This window comes from Neophocaena asiaeorientalis, unplaced genomic scaffold (genome assembly GCF_003031525.2).
Source record: "Neophocaena asiaeorientalis asiaeorientalis breed wild unplaced genomic scaffold, Neophocaena_asiaeorientalis_V1.1 scaffold92, whole genome shotgun sequence".
NCBI lineage: Eukaryota > Metazoa > Chordata > Mammalia > Artiodactyla > Phocoenidae > Neophocaena > Neophocaena asiaeorientalis.
The window spans coordinates 3,204,775-3,230,982 of NW_020174057.1; the positions used below are offsets into that span (position 1 = coordinate 3,204,775).

General features: G+C 41.9%; 1 protein-coding gene across 3 annotated transcripts in view; it reads right to left on the reverse strand.

Annotated features, from left to right (window-relative positions):
- The window catches only part of CRADD (CARD and death domain containing adaptor protein), a 181,145-nt gene that overhangs the window by 22,671 nt on the left and 132,266 nt on the right, over positions 1-26,208 (reverse strand). The window contains exon 3 of one of the 3 annotated variants that reach the window (XM_024754420.1): positions 15,600-15,822. The exons of the other annotated variants lie outside the window; for them this stretch is intronic. Within the exon in view, the coding sequence (XP_024610188.1) occupies positions 15,740-15,822 (83 nt within the window). The 3' untranslated portion in view covers positions 15,600-15,739. Of the gene's footprint in view, positions 1-15,599; positions 15,823-26,208 lie in introns of those variants that run through there. 3 annotated transcript variants of the gene reach the window in all.

Here is a 26,208-nt window from a genome sequence, read left to right on the forward strand (position 1 = left end):
AAAAAAAAAAAAAAAAAAAAAAAAAAAGAAAAACTGACACAATGTTAGTTCCAAATACTGTACGTAACTTTGGAATCAGGAAGAGGGAGATGACAGTCTCACAGCAATAGTCAGACTGACCCCTTCCAAATCAATGACCTGACTGCATATTATTGGGACAGAGAAGCAGGCAAAGCCTGAATGAAGGTCTGCCCAAAGACATTAACGTGTAAGCGCATATGAACTCAGTATGAAAGCAAGCATTTGGCATCTACCACGGTGAACTATGAGCTCTAGCGAGGTGGAAACTGTGTCTGTCTTGTTCATAGCAAGGACCTAGCACATATCTGGTACATCACAGCTGCCAAGAAATAACTTTTAAGACTTTAGTTTAAAAACATATGGAGCAGTTGCATTTTATACAGGGGATGCATTCAGAAGAACTCACATAATGGGAGACTAACCTGGCAAAGCACAGGAGCACTGTCTTGTAGCAAGAGCTTAAGCACCGCAGAGAATTCCACTTGGCTTTGGAATTTTGTGATTCTTGGCAAAATTTAAATTTTCTAGGATTTGCATTATTTCAAATTTTGTACCTAAAGTGTGACTTCAGTAACAATTTTTACCAACTAATTTGAATATGCCTAATATCAATAAAATGCAAGGGCACTCTGAGGACAGACACATTCATTTAGCAAATATTAATTGAAGTGTATTACGTACCGGCTACCTTTTAGTGCTAATCATTCAGCACTGGGCAAATTTAGCTATTTATGTAAACTGTCTGCAGTCTGTCTAAAGCACCTCCATGCAACTTAGGGCTTTACGGCTATCTGTCTAAACCAACTCATTAATTTCACCAATGAAAATATAAAATGAAAGCAATTAAAGTTACTTTCTCACTCTCACAATTAATTGGCCGTGGAGCTCTGAAGACAGTGACCTACAGATGCCTATCCCAGCAGGGATTCAGTGCCTGCTTACAGCTGCAAATGAGCAGCTGAAGTTAACAATTTGGGGGCACATTTATGAAGGGATCTCAGAAATAATACAAGATCATAGTTAATAAATATTCTTTTAATCTCCTTTTTAACATTCCTCCCAAAATGAAAAATTTTCCAGACTATGTTATTCTATGTTTTTTAACCAATTTCTTTTACAAACATAGATGTATTAGAAGCATGTGCATGTATGTGTGTGTGAAACTGAAAGAAAAGTTTAACAAAACAACAAATCCTTACCTTTACTATATGTTATCCTATTTTATTTTACTCTAATCCTGATCAGCAACCACTAAATTCGTGTTCCACTAACATGTAGCAACATTGTTCTAGTGTACATTCTGCTGGCTTATTACTACTCTCCCATTCAATAATGGGCTCACATGTCATCTCCTCTGAGAAGCCTTCCAGGACTCCTCCAAGCACAATCAACCATGTCCTTCTTTAAAGCCGGACATGAGTGACAGTGAGGATATGGGAAAGGGGCAGATTTAGGAGAAAATAGGAGGTAGTGCTGGAATGCCTCTCTGTGCCACACCTGAGCTTCACGTCGGAGCAGGAGTCCCTCAAGCTCAGGGGTGAGAGGGGCTTCTCACCCCTGATCGATTTCTTGGGCACCGAGCACTTCCTGGAGCATCATAAGCACTCATTAAGCAATTGTTGAAATAAATCCTTTAGGGAGCTGACCCTGAAAGCAAATAAAAGAGCCCATCCATCAGAGGCTGCACACTGGGAGCCAATGGACTGAATTTGGCCCACATATGTGTTTCATTTGGCCTGTGCAGTGCAAAAAACTACAGAGACAGCATTTGAAAATATGGAGATTTCACAAAATTCTAGATTTGCGGCTTTGCTTGTCAGTTCACCAGCGTCATCCTCAGGCTGGACACCTCCGAATCTCCACTCTCTCCACGGCACACATGAAAGGCCAGGTGCCGGGCTGCTTTCCCATGTCCAGGACCTCTCACAGGTCCTAAAGGTGTGTGATTCGTGACTCTTGTACTAAGCAATGCGAGAAAAGCATGTGGAGTGAATGAGCCTCCAGCCGTCTGGGGGAAGAAAGAGAGCATAGCAAAAAGGACCCCTCCCACTCAAGAAAGCACAGACATCCACGTATCTGTGATCTTTTCGCAGGGGTGAAAGGCTGCTCGAGAGAACTGTCTTTATTCTCTTTCTCTCTCTCTGGGAAGAGATGAAAAAAAAGGCAGAATCATAGGAAATAAGGACCAAAATCAGAACATTTTACTTTTCCTTGTATCCGTTGCCATTGAATAACACCATTTTGCACAGGTGGGTTTTCAATAAACTTGGAAGAAAGGCTGTGGAAAACCTTTTAAATGCTGTACTGGTCTCAAACTTCCAGTTGTTCAGATATAAAAGTGGTGTTTGAATGCCTTCCTCCCATGGGCACATCCTCATGAAAGCCCTAAAACTCTTAATCAAAATTATTCTCGGGCTTCCTTGGTGGCGCAGTGGTTGAGAGTCCGCCTGCCGATGCAGGGGACATGGGTTCGTGCCCCGGTCCGGGAAGATCCCACATGCCACGGAGCGGCTGGGCCCGTGAGCCATGGCCGCTGAGCCTGCGCGTCCGGAGCCTGTGCTCTGCAATGGGAGAGGCCACAGCAGTGAGAGGCCCGCGTACCGCAAAAAAAAAAAAAAAAAAAAAAAAAATTCTCAATCAAAATCCCAGCATATTTTAAAAACAGAAATTGACAAACTGAGTCTAAAACTTATAAGGAGATGTGAGGGCCAAAATAATTCTGAGAAAGAACAAAGTTGGAGAAATTATACTACATAGGGAAGCAAGAAAATGTGTCACACTTACACCAAACTAAGGATGCTGAATTATGTTTTACTAATGTATGCAACTGTAATTTTGTTTAGCACTGTGTTGATTACAAGACTTATTCTAAAACTAAAGAAATGAAGAGAGTGTGCTATTAGTAAAATGATAGACAAATAGCTCAATGGAACAGACTGAAGTCCAGAAATGGATCTATACCTTTATGGACAACTGATTTTCAACAAAGGTACAAAAGCAATTCACTGGAGAAAGGACAGTCTTCCCAACAAATGATGCAGCCACAACTGGCTATCTATATGCACAACAATAAAGAGAAGTTCAATCCACACCTCATCCCATATACAAAAATTAACTCAAAACTGATCATAGACCCAAATGAAAAACCTAAAACTGTATAACTTCCAGAAGAAAACATAGGCAAAAAAAAAAAAAAAAAAACATTCGCAACCTTGGCTTAGATAAGGTTTTCTTAGAAACAACACCCAAAGCATGATCCATATAGGAACAAATTAATAAAGTGGATGTTGTCAAAATGCAAAACTTCTGCTCTTTGAAAGACACTGTTAAGAGGATGAAAAGACAAACTACAGACTGGAAGAAAATACATGCAAATCATATTGATAGGGACAGAGTAAAGGGACAAAATAGGTGACTAGATAGTTAATCCCATCAATGGATCGTAAGTAAAGAAAAAAGTATGGGAGATCCCTGTGAGTCACTGATCACTCAAGAATGCAGGTTTGCTTAACCACAAAACCAAGCAGGCTTGCTTAGCAATAAAACCATGCAACAGAGGCATGAGACATGCCCCAAAACAATAAAACCATGGTGGAATGAGACCCACATCCTGCCCAGTGAGGTCATTAAGTTAATGATTCCTAGGACATACTCCTCTGCACACAGTAAAAACAAAAGTATAAGGAAAAGGTGACATCATACTGAAACCTGAGATGATTTACCATATTTTAGTATATGTTACTGCCTTTTTGCTCATTTCCATTGCACCATGACAGTCCTGGCTTGACCATGAAGGGACAAGAAAACTCCCCCGCCTGACGTGGAGGAGGAACTGATGGTGGAAGCTTGACGTCTACTCAAGAATGAGGAAGAAGGTGGTCTTCTCCCCCTCCCCACTTGTCCTTTGATTATAAAACTGTAGCCCACTAGGTTCTTGGGGCAGCACCCTCTTACCCACCCACTTGTAAAGCTCACAAGCATCCTGTTCTAATAAATCACTTCTTATCTATCACTTTGCCTCTCACTGAATTCTTTCTGCCCTGAGGCATAAAGAACCAGAGCTCCTTGGAGCCCCCCGCCCCCAGACACATTTCTGCAGTTTCAACATATCTTATAAAGGACTTGTATATAGTATATACAGAGAATTCTCTAAGCTTAACAAGAAAACAACTCAGTTTAGAAATGGGCAAAGACTTGAACATATATTTCAGTTAACAAGATATACAGATGGCAAATGAACACCTGAAAAAATGCCCAACATCATTTGTCATTAGAGAAGTGCAAATCAAAACCAGAATGAGATACCACTACACACCTATTAAGTGGTAAAAATTAAGAAGACCAATCATACAATGTTGGTGCGGATGTGGAGGAACTGGAATGCTCATACAGTGCTGGTCGGAAAGTAAAATGGGACTTTGGAAAACGGTTTGGCAGTCCCTTAAGAAGTTAAACATACACCTCCCATACATTCCAGCCATTCCACTTGTATGTGAATACCAAGGAGTAAAGAAAGCCTATGTCTATACAGAGACTTGTACATGAATGGTCAGAGCAGCTTTATTTGTAATGGCCAACAACATAGGTGTCCATCAACAGGTGAATGGAAAAACAAATTGTGGTATATCTGTACATTGAAATACTGTTCTGTAATTTTAAAAAAATGAAATATTGATGCCCACTTCAACATGAATGAATCTAAAAATAACTATGCAGGGTGAGAGAAGCCAGACAAAAAGGAGCACTATATAACTCCATTTGTATAAAATTCTAGGCAATGAAATGAATGTATAAGGACAGCACATCAGTGTTTGCCAGGGTAGGGGTGCCAGGAGGAACGAATTACAAAGGGGTATGAGGAAGCTTTGGGGGCGATAGATATGTTCATTATTTGATTGCGGTGAAGATTTCATGGTGTAGATATGTCAAAACGTGTACACCAAGAATATGTGCATTTTACTGCATGCCAATGATACCTCAATAAAGTGTTTTGTTTCTCAAAAAAAACAAAACAAATAACAAAATCAAACAAAAAAAAACAACACTCAGTTGTGCTGTCCCGTTCTTGTCCCCTGACCCCATGTCACTGTGTTAGGTCCTCTTTCCTAGACTTTCCCATAGCACCATATGCTGGCCCCAGTGCAATCTTTATGACTGTGTATAGTTTTCATTTAACTATTAAGCTGAGCCAGTCTGACACTACCAACATTCTACCATTTCTGATCTAAAAAATGGCAGCTTCGTGTGGCTCCACCTAAGCGCTTGCTTGTCAACTGTACTTGAAGGTGAGCCCTCTGAGGTCTGAGGAAGATCTGGCCCAGTAATGTTTGCTGAGTAAATGTGCTGTCACTTTGAAAATCCTTTTCTCTCCGGCTGCCCACTCTCTTTTGGGTCATCACAAGCAGCTGAGAAAAAAGGCTACGGGGCCCTGCCTTTACGGCCTCATCCCTTTTATCCATTTAAAATCACGCAAACACCCTGGAGGCTAAAACCTCCTTTTGCATAATTTAAAAACTTCCTAATTGAAAATGATGTTTCAAAAGCAACAGAAACACACCCTAGGCTGCTAGAAGCAGAGGATGTAGCTTTGAAACTGTAAAAAGTGTTAAACATTTGAAGTAACCAAAAATCATAGTACAACTCTGATTCCTGACATCTCTCTGAGGAAAAATTCCAGAGGCTGCAGTACTTTAAAATAATATCATGTGCTCTGGTCCCGGCCTTGGCTGCCTCTCCCTTTTGGAACAACAAAAAGAACCATGCCAGCTATTAAAGGAAGTCTTGTTATATAATGCAGTTAATCTCACATACTCTTCCCTGTGGGATTTAACCCAAGTTTCACAGCGGTCTATTTTATTTAGCACTGATAGTTTTATTCGTTTCTTACTAAAGAGATCTTTCCGCAAAACTGGCTGCTTTCTCAGCCTTGGCTCGAGAAGGAAGAATATCTGAATTAAAAAATCTGTGCAACAGATGGACTTCGGTTACAAAGACTATCTCTGGCTTCAGAAGTTCCTCACGGAGACAGGTGTCAAGCCTGTTAGTAAGTTCCTGGCTTTCACATTTTCCTGAAGACGGTTTAGCCCTCCCATTTATGCACTCTGCAGGCCGAACAGAAAATGAATAAAAGCACAGCGCTCTGTAAATACTTGTTGGATTCTCGGGATGTACTCGCCTCACTTTCTGTTCATTTGAAAGGAACTGTACTTTTACACATGGGAAAAACAATTCCATCAGGCAGATATGAGGAGGAGGGAGAGAGGGGACATGTGGGATGGCTCCCATGCCCGCCCTCCTGTGTGGGTGGGGTCTGTGCAGTGAAGGGCCTGAAAGGTCATGCATGGGACATCCTGTTGACCCCTCCTTGGTGCGGTGGCCCTCTGACCACCAGGGAGGGGCTGAGAAAGGGCACACGGAAGGGGCTTTCTTGGCCTCCTGCCGCTGTTCCTTAACCAGCCCCTACGTTTCTCTGCCTAGCTACTGGATGGATAACAGAGAAGACAAGCAAGATAAGTCATTTCCTTCTCACTGTATTACTAATATGACAAATGCCCTGCTCCATGCTTATAAATAGTCTCAAACACAGCCCTGTTTGGTTTCAGAGAGTTCTCATTTAAGTGTGTTCCATCCTGTGTCATTCTGAAAGAAGAAGGGAAGACAAAGGAAACACTTTTACTCTTAAAGCCATAACCATAAGATAGGTATTATCATCATATCCTTTTTGTAAAGAGGGCATTACTATTAGGATAAGATGAATGACTTGGCTCAAATCACTCAGCCGAAGAAGTGACAGTTTGGTTTCAAACTCAGGTCTGTCTGGCCCCAGAGTCTGTGCTCTTCCTGTGAGTTTCTCTACACTCTCTTTTCTCTGTCTGATTAGATGAGTGTCAACAAATCCCTTAGGAGAGAGAGAGGATTACTGGGCAACAATTCTGTGCTGGTTTAATGTAGTTCCCAAACTGTGCAGATACTCAGAGATACCTACTAAATGGTTGAGGCTGGAGCCAATGTGTAAGGAGGTTGCCTGAAGAGAAGAATTTATTCACTTTACAGACTGAAATTTGGGGGTAGGTGCACTTTAATAAATAATACCAACAACAAAAATTTATGTTCATGATGGACTTAAAGCCCTTGTAAATCCACGCCTCTAATGTCTATCTCACTGAAAAGAAAACATGAGCATTTAATTGACAAAAAGATGGATGGGTCCAAAGGGACACCTACTTTAACATGCTCTCTCCCCACAACATGCTCTGCTTTGTCTAGTGGCAGCTTTTACTTCCTGCTGCCCAGTCACATTCTGGGGACAGAAGAGCCATTCTCCCCCAGTACAGGAGATGCAGACCCCAGAACCAGCATCTAAAATTCTGGTAAATGAATACTGCTCAGCAGAAGCCTAGGTTTTAGCTTCAGCTATGATATGTCATTCTAAAATATTCTTCTGTGTTAACACAAAGTTCCATTAAGTAAACTGAACTCTAACAAACACAAAGTCGTTTTTTTTTTTGAATTTCCTTCTCTAGCAGCAAGGTACTTCTTTAAAAAAGAAAGAAAGAAAGAAACAACAACAACAAAAACAACAGGAAGACACATGTAATACTCTTTTAGACTACTTACTCGCAGCACTGTGTGTGTATGTGTGTTCCAAAGAGCACAGAAGTAGCTTTTACGGTTAGAAAATTGAAGTGCTATCAAACCTAGGAAATTACAGGGATGGAAAACAAAACAGCTTATCTACATATGTCCCATCTGCTTTTGGTTTTGTGTTTTGCACAATCAATTACTGGAAGCCTTGGAAAGTATGCCGAGACACTGAAAATGAGAGCCGGGGTGTGTCATAACAGCGGCCAGAGGTGGGGACAAGGCCGCCATAGAGCCTGAATCAAAACTCACAGACTCCAGGAGAGTTTTCAGGAACCATCAATGCATAATATTACAAATGAAAACACGACATGCACCAAACTGGAGCCAGTGTTTTGGAACATGGGAAAAAGCAAATTTCCATTCACTGGGGAAAAGCCATCGATTTCATTATTTTGTCAGCGTGAGTCACTGTTCTCCATAACTCAGCATTTTACTGCCGAGAGCAGTTGCGCCCAAGCTGCTGTGACTACGGACTCTCTGCTGTTGCTAATTTCCCAGACTTGAGCAGCTGGGTTTTTATGCTGGGACTCCCTTACAGCTCAGTCTCTTTGCACCACTCCATTCCAACAACCCTACTTCTTTCCCCTCCGAACAATTCCCCACTCCACACCCACCTCCATTAGCTACTTCTAGACTCTCCCTGCACTTTCAACACAATCATGTCTCCACTTCTGTGTGAACCACAGGCAAGGAAAAAGACCTCGCTTTTAAAAAGACAAAGTCAGACAAAGACGAGAATAGCAATGGATTCACACTTCAGATGAACAAAGTAAATGCCTGAACTAAAGAGGTATTATAACAAACGAATATTCTTTAGCTGAAAGAACTTGGTGGCAGAAAACTCTTTAAAAGAAATGGAGAAAAGCTTTCTATTGAATATGCCTGTTGATCCAACCAATTATGAGATATGCCATTAGTAGAAGTAATTTTAGTCTGAGTTTTGAAAATTACTTTTGTCTAAGGGGAGGGAGTAGAGGGGGATGATGCCAGTTATTGATCCTTTACTCACTCTTTTAGTATATTCTTCAAGGGGGGAAAACGGATAAAAGCCCAGGGGGTTCTAGAAATGAAATCAACAATGTGAGCCTCTTCTTCAATGAGTACATTTCATTTGCATATATCACCGTGTTCATTAGTCTGCTGTTGTAAGGAGAGACAATCTATGAAATCATAAATCTGATTTCCATTGTTGAGCGATGAGTCAGAGATTTGAAAGAGAGAATTTGATTTCCACATCTACGTCTAAAGGAAAATTTTCTTACTGATAAAATATTCTAATTACATTGGCTTAATCATGAGAGTGTTAATATATGCAGAAGTTCTTAGATACATTTGAATACAGATTTTTTAAAGTACTATTTAATGATACTAGGTACCATTAAACATTTTTAGACTCCAAAGCAAAACAAAAAAGAGAATAATACAATAGAGACACAGACCCCAAGGGGAATTCATGTAACACCAACTCCTTCCCATGCCTTGCCTTTGGGAACCCATCTTGTAACTCCTTTCTCTCCTCATAAACAGCCTGCCTTTCTACAGCTTAAGAAGAAGGAGCCCAGAGTTGCCAGAGGATGGAGTCTCGAGTCGTTCATGACTTGGAGCAGTCTCTCGGCTTCATGGCATTGACTCACTGTGGTACAAAGAGGATGCAGTATCCAGGAGGACCTGGCAGCTAACTTCCCTACGGCATGATTTGGTCGCCTTCTCTAGTGAACACAGGAAGATAATTTCCATCTGACTCAAGGCTCTGGGGCTGTGCTTCATTCCCACTCCTCTTGATTGACCAAAGTCATTGTTTGCCAAGGTAAATTGCAAATTTCCCTTTTTTGCAGTGATCGATCTGTCCATGATCATTCTCAGGGTGTGACAGTGTAGTATGGGGCACTGAGGCCAAGATTTGCTCTCCAGTCTTTTCCCCGCCCCTGACTCATTGCCATCTGCATCTCGATTTCTACATCCCTGAAAAGGTGACAACCCAGCTGGCTCCCCGCTTTCTGTAATATCACAAGGAAGAGACTGTGCCCTTCTCAAAAGATGTCCAGATTTTATTTTTCCTGTCATTTCCAATCCTCCCCATTTCTCCTTTTCTCTTATTTGGGCTAGACTCTCATGCCGAGTCAGTGATAGTCACAGAATGCCATCTCAATCCTCTAGACCAAATGTTCTAATTTTCATGTGGTCACAGATATAAGCAAGATAACTAAAGGGCGTGTCGTCTAGCAATCAAAGCAGGAAGAATAATTAACCAAGTTGTACGGTGTGTTTCCCTTCCGTCAGTAACTGAGAGGCAGCTGTAATTCAGTAGAGAGAGCAGAAGCCATGAGATGGTTCATGATCCAGTACAAGATCTGGAGACCGACGTGCCACCTGTCTAGCCTCAGCTTCCCCCCGCATAAAGCGAAGGGGTTGTGCGCGCTTAGAGGCTGCCAAGGCAGATGTCCACCAGGGCCTCACAGATAGCATGCGTGAAATAAAGCATAAACTATGGAGCCGTGGGAGCTGGGGAGAACCAGAGTGCGCATGCCCCAGCTGAGGGGAGCAGCTGCCGCTCAACACCAGCCGACTGTCACCTTGGGAGGAGGAGGGTCCATCATCTCCGCATCTTCTAATCTTTCAGGAGAAGCCAAGAATCTATACTTCAAGTGAAATCTCAATTTGAAATAGTGTCAACTGATTTTAAAAAATTGTTTAATGTTGTGTGAGCCAAACAAAATGTGTCTGCAGGCAGGCTACAGCCCCTAGGTGTTCAGTCTACGGCCTCTGCACTAGGTGGAGTGTCTCTCCATTCTCTTTAAGGGCTAATGTTCCACAATCCACCCCAGAGCTAGTTTTTGCAGCAAGATCTCCTACCTGATTAATGGCTATTAATACGATGGATATTAATATTTCACTGCAGATGACAGGATGAATCTCAGATCTGATTCAGAGCTCAAGGGCAATAGAAAGCCATGAATGACTGGGGATGGGTTGATACTGGAGAGAAGTGTGGCATGATCCAATTTACATTTTAATAAAATCACTCCAACTGCTGTTGGAAGACTCAACTGGAAGGAAGGGCCACTGCACATGGTTGAGCAGGTGTTGAAGCACAAGGGTGCCAGCTAGGTAGACAAGTGAGGGGTGAAATCTGGCCGCAGTCTGCTCACAAAGGCCTGGCCCAGGGCTGCATCTCCTCATATGGGCAGTGTACTTTTCTGCACCAAGGTGCCCTGTAGGCTTTCTGGCCTTGGGGCACAGGTAAGACAAGAAGGCCAGTTAGAAAGTTACTACAAGGGAGAGATGATGATTCTTTGGACTAGAATAGAGGCAGTGGCTATGGAGAAAAGTAGATGGACTCCAAAGATATTGAAGAGGTAGAATGGATATCTTTGGGTGATTGATTAAATCTGGGGACAAAGTAGAGGGAGCTACTTTGTCAAAGATGACTGACTGTCAAAGATGACAGTCAAAGATGACTGACTGTCAAGTTTCTATCTTGGGTGACTGGGTGGCTGGTAGTGCCACTGCTGACACTGAAATGGAGAAGGCTGAGGGAGGAGCATGTGGAAGCAGGATCCACAGGTGAGTTTTAAACATGTTAAAGGTGAGATGGCTGGAAGATATCCAAGTGGAAACGTCAAGATGACTAGATATGCAGAACTCACATGGCTCTGGGCTGGAGAATAAATCCATTCAAACTCTAGCATTGTCTTTGCTCATTATTTTTCCAAGTCCCTTACTGGGTAACTCTAATAATAAGTTAATCTATATATTCAGGTAGATTTTCCATCCGATTCTACTTCGGCTATCTGGTACAACCCACTATCCGCTCCCTACCTTCTTATGTACAGTAGCAAATACTTATATAGAGCTCAATTTGTCAGGTACTGTTACGAGTGCTCACCATGTATTAACCTGCTCAATTCTCACAACAGCCCTATGAGACAGGTATTGGGTTGGCCCAAAAGTTTGTTTGGGTTTTTCCGTAAGATGTTACAGAAAAACCTAAACAAACTTTTGGGCCAACCCAGTATCATATTATCCTCACTTTCTTAAATGAGGAAACTGAGGCACAGAGAGGTGAAGTTACTTGTCCAAGGTCACAAAGGTTGTAAGTGCCTTAACCAGAATCTGAATTCAGGCAATCTGGCTTTGAACCACCACACACTATATTCACCATCTCTTCAAACATCTGAGATGATGATGTTCATGGCTTTAGTCTCCCTCTTCCACAGTCACTACCCCTGGTTCCTCACTTGAACTGGATTCTAGATCTCTCATTAGCTGTATTTTCCTCACATGAACTGGTTTCTAGACACCCCACTCCCTGATTAGCTATTTTCCTGCTCTTGAACCACCAAAGTTTGCTGGCTTGGACCGTATGTATGAATGAGTCTTCTTTTCTGGACAAAGGGCAGGAAGCAGGCCCTGTGTTTATTCCTTCTGAATCCTTTACAAAGCTGCCAAGAGCGCACACACAGAGCAAGCACTCATACATGGACAGGGACAAACCAGGCAGGGGTAACAGGCCTGCTCGCGTGAATAACAGGAGTCCGCTGGGAATACACTTCTATCTGTCACAACCCTAATTAAGGGTCAAGGCCTTGTTCTGTGGCTAGAAATGCCAACATAATGAATTGGCACATTGTTCCATCTTGCTGCAGACCTTCTCCAGCGCTGTCTCCAGGTCACAGCACTGAAGCTGGAAGGCACCTTACTTGGCTGCACCACATGATACGACTGACCTTGTATGGCATGGCTACTCTGGGGCCGGGCCACCTTTCACAGTGTTTTGTTTTTTTGCGGTACGTGGGCCTCTCACTGCTGTGGCCTCTCCTGTTGCGGAGCACAGGCTCCGGACGCACAGGCTCAGCGGCCATGGCTCACGGGCCCAGCCGCTCCGTGGCATGTGGGATCCTCCCGGACCGGGGCATGAACCCGTGTCCCCTGCAACAGCAGGCAGACTCTCAACCACTGCGCCACCAGGGAAGCCCTTCACAGTGTTTTTGATCCTGCTCTGTCTCTTTGGGGTATTGTTCTGGGGCGGGTGCTGCCCCTTCAAGACAGTGGGGCAGAGGCCCCCCTTACCTCTTACTCTCTGGTTTTCCTTCCCATTCTGTTCCCCAGGGCCTAGGAAGGGTCAGGGAATACTCACCATCTGCTCCCAGCCAGGCACCTGGGAACACACTTTTCTACTGTCACTGGGTAGCTCCTGGCTCACCCTACACCCCTCCTTTGTATCTTGCCCTCTAGAGAATGCAGATCTTTTTAATTCAGCAGATCCCTGCATGCCTCTCCTCGCAACTGGCCTCTGTCATCTCACTGCTCAGTATCTCCCCACCTCCCACCCTCTAATCTGTCAAGCAAAAACTGGTCCAGGAGGGCATCCTAGTCAGAAGACATAAGTCACCTGGCCTGTGCAGCAGGTACATCTCTGCTCAGGAAATGGAGGCCCCAGACAATCCAACTTGTGGAAGAAGTTCATTATTAATAAGGGTTGCCTCTGGGGAAGGGGCTAAGGAGAGAGGGTTGGAGGAAGCCTAGGAGCGAGGCTGACCTTTTTCATTAGGTGCCCTTTTGTATCATGTCCTCTTCAACTACAAATACTTAATTTTTTAATAATAATCTAACTCTCCTAGTTCTGATTCCAGGTGTGTTAACACAACCTTCTGATAAAAGTCTGGCGCCTCACACAAGGTTTTCCGTAGGGTGAAAAACGTACTAACCTGCAAACATGAATATTTGTGTCCTCTTAGGAAAACATGTTTTCAACACATTAACGAATGGGTATTGTGATTTGTACACCAGTCTCTAAGACTGGTTCTCATGAATCAGTTTCTCCATCCCCTTTCCCAGGTTGCTCCGCCTGGTCCGAGAATCCCTTGGTCGGCAAAGCTGAGGAACAGACCTGGATGGGGGCCTCCTGGCAAGGCATTGCCCACCTGCAAGGTCTGCTGAGTGGCCACAAAGCCCCATTCTGGTCTTGGGAAGCAGCTTTTCTTCCTATGAAAGGCTAAGGTGACAGCAGCAGCTCCCTGGTCTGGATCCCAGGAGACGACAGGCAAACTGGACCCCTGATTGGCTGAACAGACCTGATGTAAGGTGAATGTCACATGTCCCCAGATTGAGCCTCCTGAATAAGGAATCTGAGCCACCAAGTGGAACACCAGTCTGAGGGCCACAGAGAGTGGATGACAAGCCAAGCCCCCAACTTGTTTTATGATGAGGTGCTCCTTACCTGAAACACGTCTGTGGTGAAGGGGTGAGGGAGGTATGGAGGAGAGGATGCCATGGAAAAGAAAGACGGATAAGAAGGGGTAGGCAGTTTGCTGCCAAGAAAGAAAATTCTGCCAGCCAACCGTCAAGAATGGAATGATGATAGCTACTGGGACCTGGAGCAAGTTACTTAACCTCTTCTGCCTCTGTTTCCTCTTGTAGAAAATGAGGATAACTCTAGGATCTACTTCAAATGGTCATCCTACTGAGTCAGCAGGGTGAAAAGCACTTTGCCCAGCCAGGTTCCACATTCTCTGCCCTCCCCCTCCCCCCACCACACACACACCCCTGGACATGGCTCCCAGGCTTTTTTTTTTTAACATCTTTATTGGAGTATAATTGCTTTACAATGGTGTGTTAGTTTCTGCTTTATAACAAAGTGAATCAGCCATACATATACATGTATCCCCATATCCCCTCTCTCTTGCGTCTCCCTCCCATCCTCCCGATCCCACCCCTCTAGGTGGTCACAAAGCACCGAGCTGATCTCCCTGTGCTATGTGGCTGCTTCCCACTAGCTATCAATTTTACATTTGGTAGTGTATATATGTCCATGCCACTCTCTCACTTTGTCCCAGCTTACCTTCCCCCTCCCCATGTGCTCAAGTCCATTCTCTACGTCTGCGTCTTTATTCTTGTCCTGCCCCTAGGTTCTTCAGAACCTTTTTTTTTTTTTTGATTCCATACATATGTGTTAGCATACGATATTTATTTTTCTCTTTCTGACTTACTTCACTCTGTATGACAGACTCTAGGTCCATTCACCTCACTACAAATAACTCAATTTCATTTCTTTTTTATGGCTGAGTAATATTCCATTGTATATATGTGCCACATCTTCCTTATCCATTCATCTGTCGATGGACATTTAGGTTGCTTCCATGTCCTGGCTATTGTAAACAGAGCTGCAATGAACATTTTGGTACATGACTCTTTTTGAATTATGGTTTTCTCAGGGTATATGCCCAGTAGTGGGATTGCTGGGTCATATGGTAGTTCTATTTGTAGTTTTTTAAGGAACCTCCATACTGTTCTCCATAGTGGCTGTATCAATTTACATTCCCACCAATGTCTTGTTTATGGTTTCCTTTGCTGTGCAGAAGCTTTTAACTTTCATTAGGTCCCATTTGTTTATTTTTGTTTTTATTTCCATTTCTCTAGGAGGTGGGTCAAAAAGGATCTTGCTGTGATTTATGTCATAGAGTGTTCTATGTTTTCCTCTAAGAGTTTGATAATTTCTGGCCTTACATTTAGGTCTTTAATCCATTTTGAGTTTATTTTTGTGTATGGTGTTAGGGAGTGTTCTAATTTCATTCTTTTACATGTAGCTGTCCAGTTTTCGCAGCACCACTTATTGAAGAGGCTGTCTTTTCTCCATTGTGTATTCTTGCCTCCTTTATCAAACATAAGGTGACCATATGTGCATGGGTTTATCTCTGGGCTTTCTATCCTGTTCCATTGATCTATATTTCTGTTTTTATGCCAGTACCAAGCTGTTTTGATTACTGTAGCTTTGTAGTACAGTCTGAAGTCAGGGAGTCTGATTCCTACAGCTCTGTTTTTCTTTCTCAATACTGCTTTGGCTATTCGGGGTCTTTTGTGTTTCCATACAAATTGTGAAATTTTTTGTTCTAGTTCTGTGAAAAATGCCACTGGTAGTTTGATAGGGATTGCATTGAATCTGTAGATTGCTTTGGCTCCCAGGCATTTTGAAAACACATCTCAAATACCTCAGAGCCACTGTCAGGGAGACCTGGCCAGAAGCTGCAGTCCCTTGAAGGACCAGGTCCAAGGTTCTGATGGACTGCCTTCCAAACTAGGAGACAGTAACATGGACAGAGAATGTCCTTGGGAAATCATCTGGCCCAACACCCTTTGTATGTGCTTTCCATAAAGGAGCTAAATGAAAAGATGAAAATATAAAGAGAAGAAAAAGGAATTACTTTAAAAAATAGTAAATTTGTGGAATTCTATTGTAACATTCTATAGTACTGAGCCCTCGAATTCCTGGCCACCTCTTGGCCACTTAACCACTTCTCCAAATTCAGATCTCTCATTCCAGATCAGTCCTCCCTTCTGGAGCTGTCACTCCAGAACACTAAACTGTGCAAGTAACACTCAGTGGGAACCTCCTGTATTTTCAAAGCCTTTCACTCTTGTTCAGAGAGTGGGTGGGTAATGGTAAGCCACCTCCTCTACCCCCATTCTCCATCCATTGTCATTTCACAGGGATGGGGGTGTCCTCTAGATTAGGAGTCACTGCATGTAATGAGAGAAGTTCCGATGGGAGTGCCTAGATAGGGGAACTGGGTGGAGGCAGAAGAAGGGCTGGAAGCCATTTCACTAGAGTTGTACTGTCCAATATGGTCGCCACTAGCCACATGTGACTGTTGAGCACTTAAAATGAGCCTCATACAAATTGAAGTGTGCTGTAAGTGTGAAGTTCACACCTGATGTGAAGACATAGTGTGGAAAAAAAGTGTAAAATACCTCATTAATAATTGTTTGCTATTCCTTTCATGTTGAAATGATAATAGTACTTTGGATATATTGGGTTAAACAAATCATTCAGACTAATTTCACATGTTCTTTCTACTTTTTAAAATGTAACTACTAGAAAATGTAAATTACATATGTGGTTCACATTGTGGCTTGCATTATTTTGATATTTCCATTAGATGACACGGCTGTGGAACCAGCTTTCTGTACTCTTTTCCCTCTCACCACTGCCATCCTCATGGTCAGTCCTTACCCTTCACATGAGTGAGCAGTGATAACGGTGGGACGCTAACTAGCCACTCCTAGGCTTTTGTTACTCCGGGGGAAAAAAAGTAGAAAGTAAACTAAAATCATGTTCTTTTGGCTGGTGGTATACTCCTCCCAGCCCACCCGTCTCCAATGATTACAGCCAGAAACATTCCTGGCCTCAGAATGCCAGGCTCCCACCTCAGGCCCCTGGAGCACCAGGCACAGAAAATGAACCAGTCTTCAAAGCAATGGTGGGTTCTAGATGCAGCTGAGCTACTAACCAGCTCTGGGATTTTCTATTTTTTATTTTTTGGCATATATCTCATCTTGGCTGCCAAGCTGAAGGCCCCTCAAAGACAGGGATCACGCTTTTGTCCACAGCACCCAGCTCTGTACCCACACCTCTAGGAGGCAGTCAATAGATATTTGTTGAAAGCAATGCATGAAAGACTTAGTGGGCTTCAGTTTACTCACCTGTAAAAATGAAGGCATCAGACCAAATAATCTGATAGGTTAACAGAATTTTAAAGCTAAAAGGGACCTTAGGATCCTATGGCCCAGTGGTTTTCAATCCAATCAATTACAATGCATTTTTATAACATTTTATAGTACTGTATTTACTAATCCAGTATAAAATAATATAACCTACCTATACACATATTTTTAAATTAATGTGCAAATTGTAATACACAGGAGAAATGAAAAGAAAATAACTTCTATAAAATAATATGTATTTCAATATATAAATACTCTGTATGACTGCTCTAAAGTACAATGAAGCCTCAGATTCACACACCTATAGAATCACCATGAATGTGACAGCTACAATGCAGACTTTACAGGTGTGTTGTTTTGGTGACTCAAACGTCTTTAGTGTTTGCTATTGGTGATCTGATTTTTCTGAAACGATGAATACCTCCATAAAGTTCTGAGCAAAAGAGAGTACAATCTTACCTCTTTTTATACCTATTCCTGGAAAATTCAGTGTATACATTTATTTGTAAAACAAAGTTGGATTCTTTGAATATCTGACAGAACATATGAAAACCATGCAGGTTGTGGGACAATTCTTCTCTTTGCAGAACTCTCCAGAGTATTATATAGCAGCTCTGCCCCTGCCCATCAAATGTCACTAGCACCCCACCCCTAGCCACTGTGACATCTAAAAACACTCCCACAGGATTCTAAAAGCACCCGAGGGGGTGAGGCCAACCTCTGTAGAGAACCTCTGATAGGCTAAACTTTTTAATTACTAGCATAATTTGAATAAAATGTAGGGGCACAGATATAGTAATGTTAAGTTTTGATGGTCTATTTTCAAGAAAGTTGTGTGTATATACACTATGACAGAACGAAGGGAATCGTGAACTTAGGTTTCACAATTTATGTGGCTGATCACTGTTGGTTCTGCCACGTTTCAAGTTATAAAAAAGACTTGTCTTCTGAGATGCTTTGCCTGCATTCTCACTGGACAAAAGAAGCCTGGAGGCTCAGAGAGTCAGAGGCAGGCTGAGCTGGAGAGGCCAGGGCTCCCGGCTGCCAGGTCCTTGTTTCAGGCTCATTTCCTCTACATATTCAAAAGTTTCTAGGATGTCACAGCAGAAGCTGTACTAGTTGCAACACTTGTATAACATCTCCAGCGGCAGTGTTTACTTTCAGAGCCTCCGTCATTGCTGCTTACGTGTGATTCTAGGATTTATGATGAGAGTAAATATTTAGATCCTTCAAACAAGTTAAACCGCAGTCAAACTGCAGTCCTACTGGGTAACCCCACTTGAATCTCGTTCACTTTGGGGGGAGTGTGCATTCTGCCCATTTCATTCAAAACTTTATATATGAACAGAAGGTGAAGTCAGCTCCTCTCCTTCTCCCTCGACCCCTCAACTGCTTATTTCGGAATGGGGATGCCATCCAGGTCCTCAGAGGATCTCCTGGCCTTCCTCACAGCAGAGAGTATGTACTCAGTGGGGAAATCTGCTCACACCAGGAAACCAGATCCTGTTTGAATGAAAACAATACGTCTACAGCCAGCACCGAAGTATGGTCTGTACTTTGTGCCTGGCATTGCCCCAGCAGGGAATCGGCAGGCAGTGGAGAAACCGTGCATGAGCAGCAGGCTCTGACAGCCAGCTTGACTACTGCCCTTGCTTCCCCCTACCTGTCTACGCCCCTCAATTTGACCATTTGGTCTGCAGGCAATATTCTCTGGCTCCAGGTCAACTTCTTCTCTGTGACACCCTCAGCAGGTGGGGTAAAAAGTGGTTCTGGCTTGCCTTGGACTCCAACCTGCTCTCAGATTCCCCAGAATCATCTTTTTTTTTTTTCAAACATATATTCTTCCCCTTTCTTGGGGAGCTCGAAGCTCATTCTGCCCCCTTCCCGGGTTCAGCTCCATGCCCTTCTTCAGGCCAGTGGTTCGCCAATATACACAGAACCCAGGCCAAGCCCACACCACGCCAGCAAGTGTCCCTTGTTGCTGGCATTTGTACCACTGAGGTCCCCTTGGTTTTGAGATAATCTGTCATACAGGCCCCAGTACATGAGCCAGAGACCTCAACCTAAAACAGTTACAGGGATGGAACAAAAGAAACCAATGAAACTGGTCTTTCAGATTTCTCTAACAGGAGTGGATAACGTGAATGTGAGAGGAGGTATTTAGGCACAGATACATGAAGGAAAAAGAAAAGAAAAGGAAAGAGAGAAGTATCTCTCCCAACTTCCCCTAATTGCTTGTAATTCCATGTCTCTGAAATGAGCCAAGAAAAGCTGCCAAGCAAGAGGTAGAGGATAAGGACATAAAAGTCACATTTAATTTTCAGTGCTTTGTAAAAGCCCAAAGACTATTTATTGCATACGCTTGACAACTTCTGCAGGGTCGCGCTGGATTCAAGTTCTGTGGGATTTGGCCAATTTGGACATTTTTGCATGGTTGGACTCCTAGCATCTAGTGAAAAAAGGAAAGGGATTCCAACACATTCGATTTCCAGTTATAGAATAGGTGTTAGTTCTTATTTAATTATACAATCCCCGCTGCTCTATCAGATGTTGGCAAAGTTCTCTGTGCACCATTTTAATGCTTTGTGATGTAATTCTTTTATGATTTAACATGTGTCACTTAAATTTATATTTCCTGCCTATTCTTCCCACACTAATTTGAACCATACAAAAAAACTTACACAAAAGGGGAGAAACTGCATCTAGGACAAGTAAGGATATTGTATTGAAACAATTCCTGATGAAAGTTAGCATTTTACATAACAATACAGGATATGGCAAAAATCAACTCAAGATGCCTTGTATTGCAATTGCATTATAACTAACCAACTCCAGACCCAAATTTTATACCAACTGTAAATCACGGACTGAAATAAAACTCATGCCTGAGCCAGAGGTTGCTTTCCTTGGATTTGGCAACAAGTTATTAAGTTTGCATAGGATAGACAGCAGAGGAGGAAATGGTTATAAAGGAAAGCTAATTCTCATTTGGTAAACAGCTAGATTTTTAAATAATAATAATATCACTTTTAATTAAAACTGATACATCTAACACAAACAGAAACTATGTCTAAATGACATTATTGGAACTTAGAGTAAGGATAAAAATAATAAAATCTTTAGAGTCTAGTATGTACTAATTAGTAGGTTGTTAGTTTACATACATTGCCTTGTGCCTTTCTTTAAAAAAACTTTAAGTCCATAGTTTACACTAGGGTTCAGGCTTTGTATTGTACATTCCAAGGATTTTGATAAACATATATGCCATGTGTCCACCATTACATCAGACAGAATAGTTTCACAGTTCTGAAAATCCCCTGTGCTTCATGTATTCATCCCTCAGCCCCTCAGGCCCTCAGCCCAAACCCCTGGCAACCACCGATCTTTTAATGGTCTCTATAAAGTTTTGCCTTTTCCAGTATGTCACATAGTTGGAATTACACAGTGTATATCCTTTTCAGACTGGCTTCCTCCACTTAGCAATATGCATTTAAGCTTTCTCCATGTCTTTTCATGATTTGATAGTTCATTTTGTTTTATTACTGAATAATATTCCATCACATGGATATACCATAGTTTATCCTTTGAATTATCAAAGGGCATCTGGGTTGCTTCCAATTTTGGCAAATATGAATAAAGCTACTCTATGCATTTGTGGGCAGGTTTCTGTGTGGACATAAGTTTTCAACTATTTAAGCAAATACCTAGGAGCAGGGCTTCTGGATCATGTGGTAAGATTATGTTTAGCTTTTTAAGATACTGCCAAACTGTCTCCCAAAGTGGCTGTTCTATTTTGCTTCCTATTGCTTAATCTTTTAACTACCCTTCAATATATGTATTTTATACCTGTTAGATGAGAAAATTGAGATTCCAAGAGGTTAAATAATTTGCCCAAAGTCACACAGAAGAGTAATGACTAAGGCCGGGACTCAGGTTTGGGTTGATCTGGCTTTAAAGGTGGTGGTCTTGCTACAATGCTGCATCTCCAAGCAAACCAAACATCAGCCAGGTCAGGGTCCTTCAATGGTGTTAAGTGTATGTAGCCAATCTCTACTCTATGTGTTAATGTCCCTGTCCTGAGTCTAAAGCCAGACACCAGGGAAATATGCTATTGCACAAGCCTTGTAACTTTTCCCCTCCCCTACACCAGAGTCATCCTCTCCCCCTCCTCGGCCACAGCTCCAGGAAGAGGCTACAAGCCCTGTGAATAGGCAGAGGGCAGGTATTACAGGAGCCCTGCCTCAATATCTCAATACAGTACAACTCTAGCTGTAGGCAAAGACATTAAACTCTGCATTAACACCCCATAAAAACACTTTCAGTATATCAGTATTGTAACCAAAAGCCTCAGCATCAGGTTTCTGAATTCAGGGCTTCTTTCAAAGATCTAGAACACCAGCAGCTGGTTAGGATGGGAGGCTGAGGGGAAAAGTCACTGGCTGCCCCTTGTAAGTTTTTTTGCCAGAAACAACTAAGATGACAATCACAGACTCATACCTGTAAGCTAACTAAGAGATTTAGTGACTTAAAAATGCTTTTATATTTTTAACTCAAGACAGGGGAGTTTTGCATTGCACTCTTGAGGTATGATCTGAGATACTCCTAATTTTCACGCAGGGCAGAAATCCAGATACACCTGCACTTCAGTTAACTGATCATCACAACATACAGTTGTAGGTGTCGGGGAGGAGTGACAGGCAGGGACGGCTGGGGAGAGCAGAGGCCACGGCCAGCCTATGTTCACTGTTGGGCTTACTTAGCTTAGTCACTTACTTAGTAGGACCTTGAAGCATGATATGGAGACCATCCCACCGACTAGAAGGTAGAGAATAATATTTTCCACATAATAATACACATATCGGCCATATTGTATGCTGCAAAGAGCCTAGTGAAATTCCCTATTCTTAAAGTGTATCAATTCTTTCTCTTCCCCTCTCCTCCTTTCAGCAATTCTAGCTACGTCAGTCATCCAGCCTTCAAACGTGGCACAGAATGTCCTGCTTCAAGAGAGCACAATTAGGTACAGCCTGGAGAAATAGCTTAAGAAGCCTAAGAAGCACAGTGATGCTTGTTCTCATGGATAATACAATCTGGTTAATTTAGGGAGTGTGCTTTACATAGCAATTTGGATGAGCCTAGAAGCATCACCCTTTGCTAATTGTAATTGTCATCTCTTTAAAAATTTATTGAAAACGTATATAACTTTTTAGCTGTTAGTAGAGGTTATAAGAGAATATTTCTTTGGCTGCTACTTGTAGAAGTGACTAGATTTCGTTCAGAAAGGACACAAGTTGAGGGGAAGAGATGAGACTGCTGAATATGAAAGCAGGCTAAATTCATGGAAACCTTATGCCCATGTCTTTATTTGCCAAGGGAGGGTTATGGATTTAATTCATATTTCCCTCAAGATAGAAAAGGGGAAAAGGAATGTGTAAACCAGCTATGCCAAGATACCCACTCATTCTTTATTCATTCAATAATGAAAAATATTTACTGCGATTATGAATAGTAAAGAGGTAAGGGCAGCCAGTTGTACAAACTGGACCTCACAGTTTACAACGCAACCACTCAGACCCTACAGAGTAATGGGTCTGGCATTCCAGATTCTATGTCATTTCAGAATGACAGAAGGAAGGGACTTCGTGATTATCCAGTCTTACTGCTCACCTCCCCTGAATTAAGATAAAGGAAAATGAAGACAGATTGCTTTAAATGAGTTTCCCAAGGTCACGCAGCTAATTTATGGCAAAGATGGGGCTAAGAACTCAAAATATCTCCATCCCTGACCCAGTATGCTTTCCAGTATATCCATGTTCCTCAAACTGAAGCAGAATCACTCCCTGGGGCACAAGCAGTATGCAAGGCAACAGGATAAACATGGTGCATTTTCCTGGAGGGCTGACACTATTCAGTGATAAGCATTTTTTATAGTTAAAAAATGCAGCCATCATCAAAAGTCTACAAATAACAAATGCTGGAGAGGGCGTGGAGAAAAAGGGAACCCTCCTACACTGTTGGTGGAAATGTAAATTGGTGCAGCCACTATGGAGAACAGTATGGAGGTTCCTTAAGAAACTAAAAACAGAGCTACCATATGATCCAGTAATCCCACTCCTGGGCATACCCCCAGAAAAGACGAAAACTCTAATTCAAAAAGATACACGCACCCCAACGTTCATAGTAGCATTTACAACAGCCAAGACACTATTTACAAAAGCCAAGACACAGAAGCAACCTAAGTGTCCATCAACAGATGAATGGATAAAGAAGATGTGGTACATATACACAGTGGAGTATTACTCAGCCATAAAAAGAGAATGAAATATTGCAATATTGCCATTTGTGGCAACATGGATGGACCTAGAGATTATCATACTAAGTGAGGTAAGTCAGACAAATATCATATGCTATCACTTGTATGTGGAATCTAAAAAAATGATACAAATGAAATTATTTACAAAACAGAAACAGACTCACAGACATAGAAAACAAACTTATGGTTACCAAAGGGGAAAGGGAGTGGGGGGTGATAAATTAGGGGTTTGGGATCAACAGATATACACTACTATCTATAAAATAAACAACAAGGACCTACTGTATAGCATAGGAAACTATATTCAACATCTTATAAAAACCTATAATGGAAAAGAATCTGAAAAAGTTTTGTATATATATAAAACTGAATCACTTTGCTTTACACCTGAACTAACACAACATTGTAAATCAACTATATTTCAATTTTTTTAATTTAAAATTTTTTAAGAATTAAAATGCATATAGTACAGAATGGAAGTTAAAACATGTTTAAGATAAAAAGAAGGTTTCACAGGACTTCCCTGGTGGTGCAGTGGTTAAGAGTCCGCCTGCCAATGCGGGGGACACAGGTTTGATACCTGGTCCAGGAAGATCCCACATGCCGCAGAGCAACTGAGCTCGTGCACCACAACTACTGAGCCTGCGCTCTAGAGCCTGCGAGCCACAACTCCTGAGCCCACCTGCCACAACTACTGAAGCCCGCACGCCTGAGGCCCATGCTCCACAACAAGAATGTTATGGAGAAGCCCACACACCGCAAGGAAGAGTAGCCCCCAATCGCTGCAATTAGAGAAAGCCTGCGCACAACAACGAAGACCCAACGTAGCCAAAAAATTAAATTTTTTTTTTTAAAAAAGAAGGTTTCCCAAAGATTTTGGGCTTGAGATGAGCTAGTACAGTCTAGCTTCCCAGACCCTCCTAGGAACATGGTCAGTCTGATGTGGAGGTTCTTTAGAGCAAACCAGGAGAAGCATTCAAGTATTCATGGTGTTCGGCTGTTCAATAACATTGGTTTACTCACAGGTGACCAGGGACTGGAAATGTATTAGCAAAGAGCTATGCTGATAAGATACAATGCAGAGCGGTCCAAAATACTGTCACACACCAACACCTAGTCTCACTGGCCTCCTAGGAAACTGAGTAGGAGCAGTGTTAGAGTAAAGGGGAGACGCATAATTTCAGGACATAGTAAAATCAAACAAATCTATAACAATGGCATGATGTTACCTCTCCAAAGGAACTAAATACTTATACTGGCCAATCAGGATAACATCTTCCATCCCTTCATGACAAAACTTCTTTAATAATTTAAGTAAATCAGCTATTTCCTGTATTTTCCACTCCTCTCACGAACTTGTAACAGAAATGAGTGAATGATGGATAAAAATGGCAACTTTAATGAATTTATAAATAAAATAACTTTCTGAGTTTTGTGAACCAACCCAGTTCCAGGATGGAATTTGGAAAAGAGCCATGGGCGACAATGAGCTCTTAAAAGTTTTTTTTTTTAATTTTGTTTCCAAATTATGGGGCCATAGCCTGTTTAGAACCTAGATACTGAAGAGATGATATGCTCCGCTCTAAAGATTACACACAGCATTGTATCAAATTCAGAAAACATTTTAGGTAGTAAATATATATTTCCTTACTTCGTATTCATTTTCTTGAAAGACAAAAACACTAGGTTCTCAGTCCTATCCTGTTAATAAAATTGAAACCATCTAGAGAGAGTGTCCTATTTATATAGGATAGGAATAAACAGCTTATGTGTAGATATATGTCTTAATTCCTCATTTTTTTACACAGCATGCCTGTACTGGTAATCCAGGAAGACCAGCTCACACATCTGTGCTCGAAGGTCACTAAAAGAAAGAGTCACTCTGGTTTTCAGAGCACCCCCAGCCCTCTCTTTCCTTGGCTCCAGTCTGCCTACTCCATTACAGTTTTTACCAAGTCCAGACTCTGGATTTCTGCTCTTTGTGCTTTTGAACGACCTTGGATTCCCCACCTTGATCCCCTATAACCTCTAAAAAAATATGGCTGTGTCTAATCCTGTGGCTCTTCGGGCTCTGGGCTGCTTTGGATGGGTTATCTAAGACCCAACCAATTCCACTTGTATTCTATCTTCTCCCAAGGTAGAAGACAGGTCTCAGAAATTATATTTCTTCCATACTCACAAGTGAAAGAGCCTCATTCAATAATTTTTTATTGTTCTAATCCATGGCTAGTAGTCATACTTGATGGGAAGTATCAAATTTATGCTGAAAGGTTTTATAGTAAACACTGAAGTTGCAAAATCCAACTTTCATGACTCCAATACAAATATTTTAGAGAAGCGTTAAAATTTCTACAATTTTAAACATTAAATTCTAGACATTAAAGTTACTAAAATCGGTGGGGACAAACTATATGATTTAATCACTGACTTCTTGGAATATATCAAACTTGAATGGGAAAAACAAGTTTGACCACTATCAGTTAGTTTAAATACCTACTGTCCCAAGGGCAAAAACATTTTCCAGGTCATCTACATGTTATACAGTGACTTAATCTCATGGTTTTCTGTGTTTGCCAAGACTCGTTGGTATAATTTGAACTTCAATTTTATTCTTGGTGCCAGAGCTAAGAAAATGGAATTTCACTACATTTAATCCAGTCTAGAAAATAAAGAAATATGTCTTTTACCATTTTTCCTGAGTTCTACAAACTATTAGAAAATCTTTATAA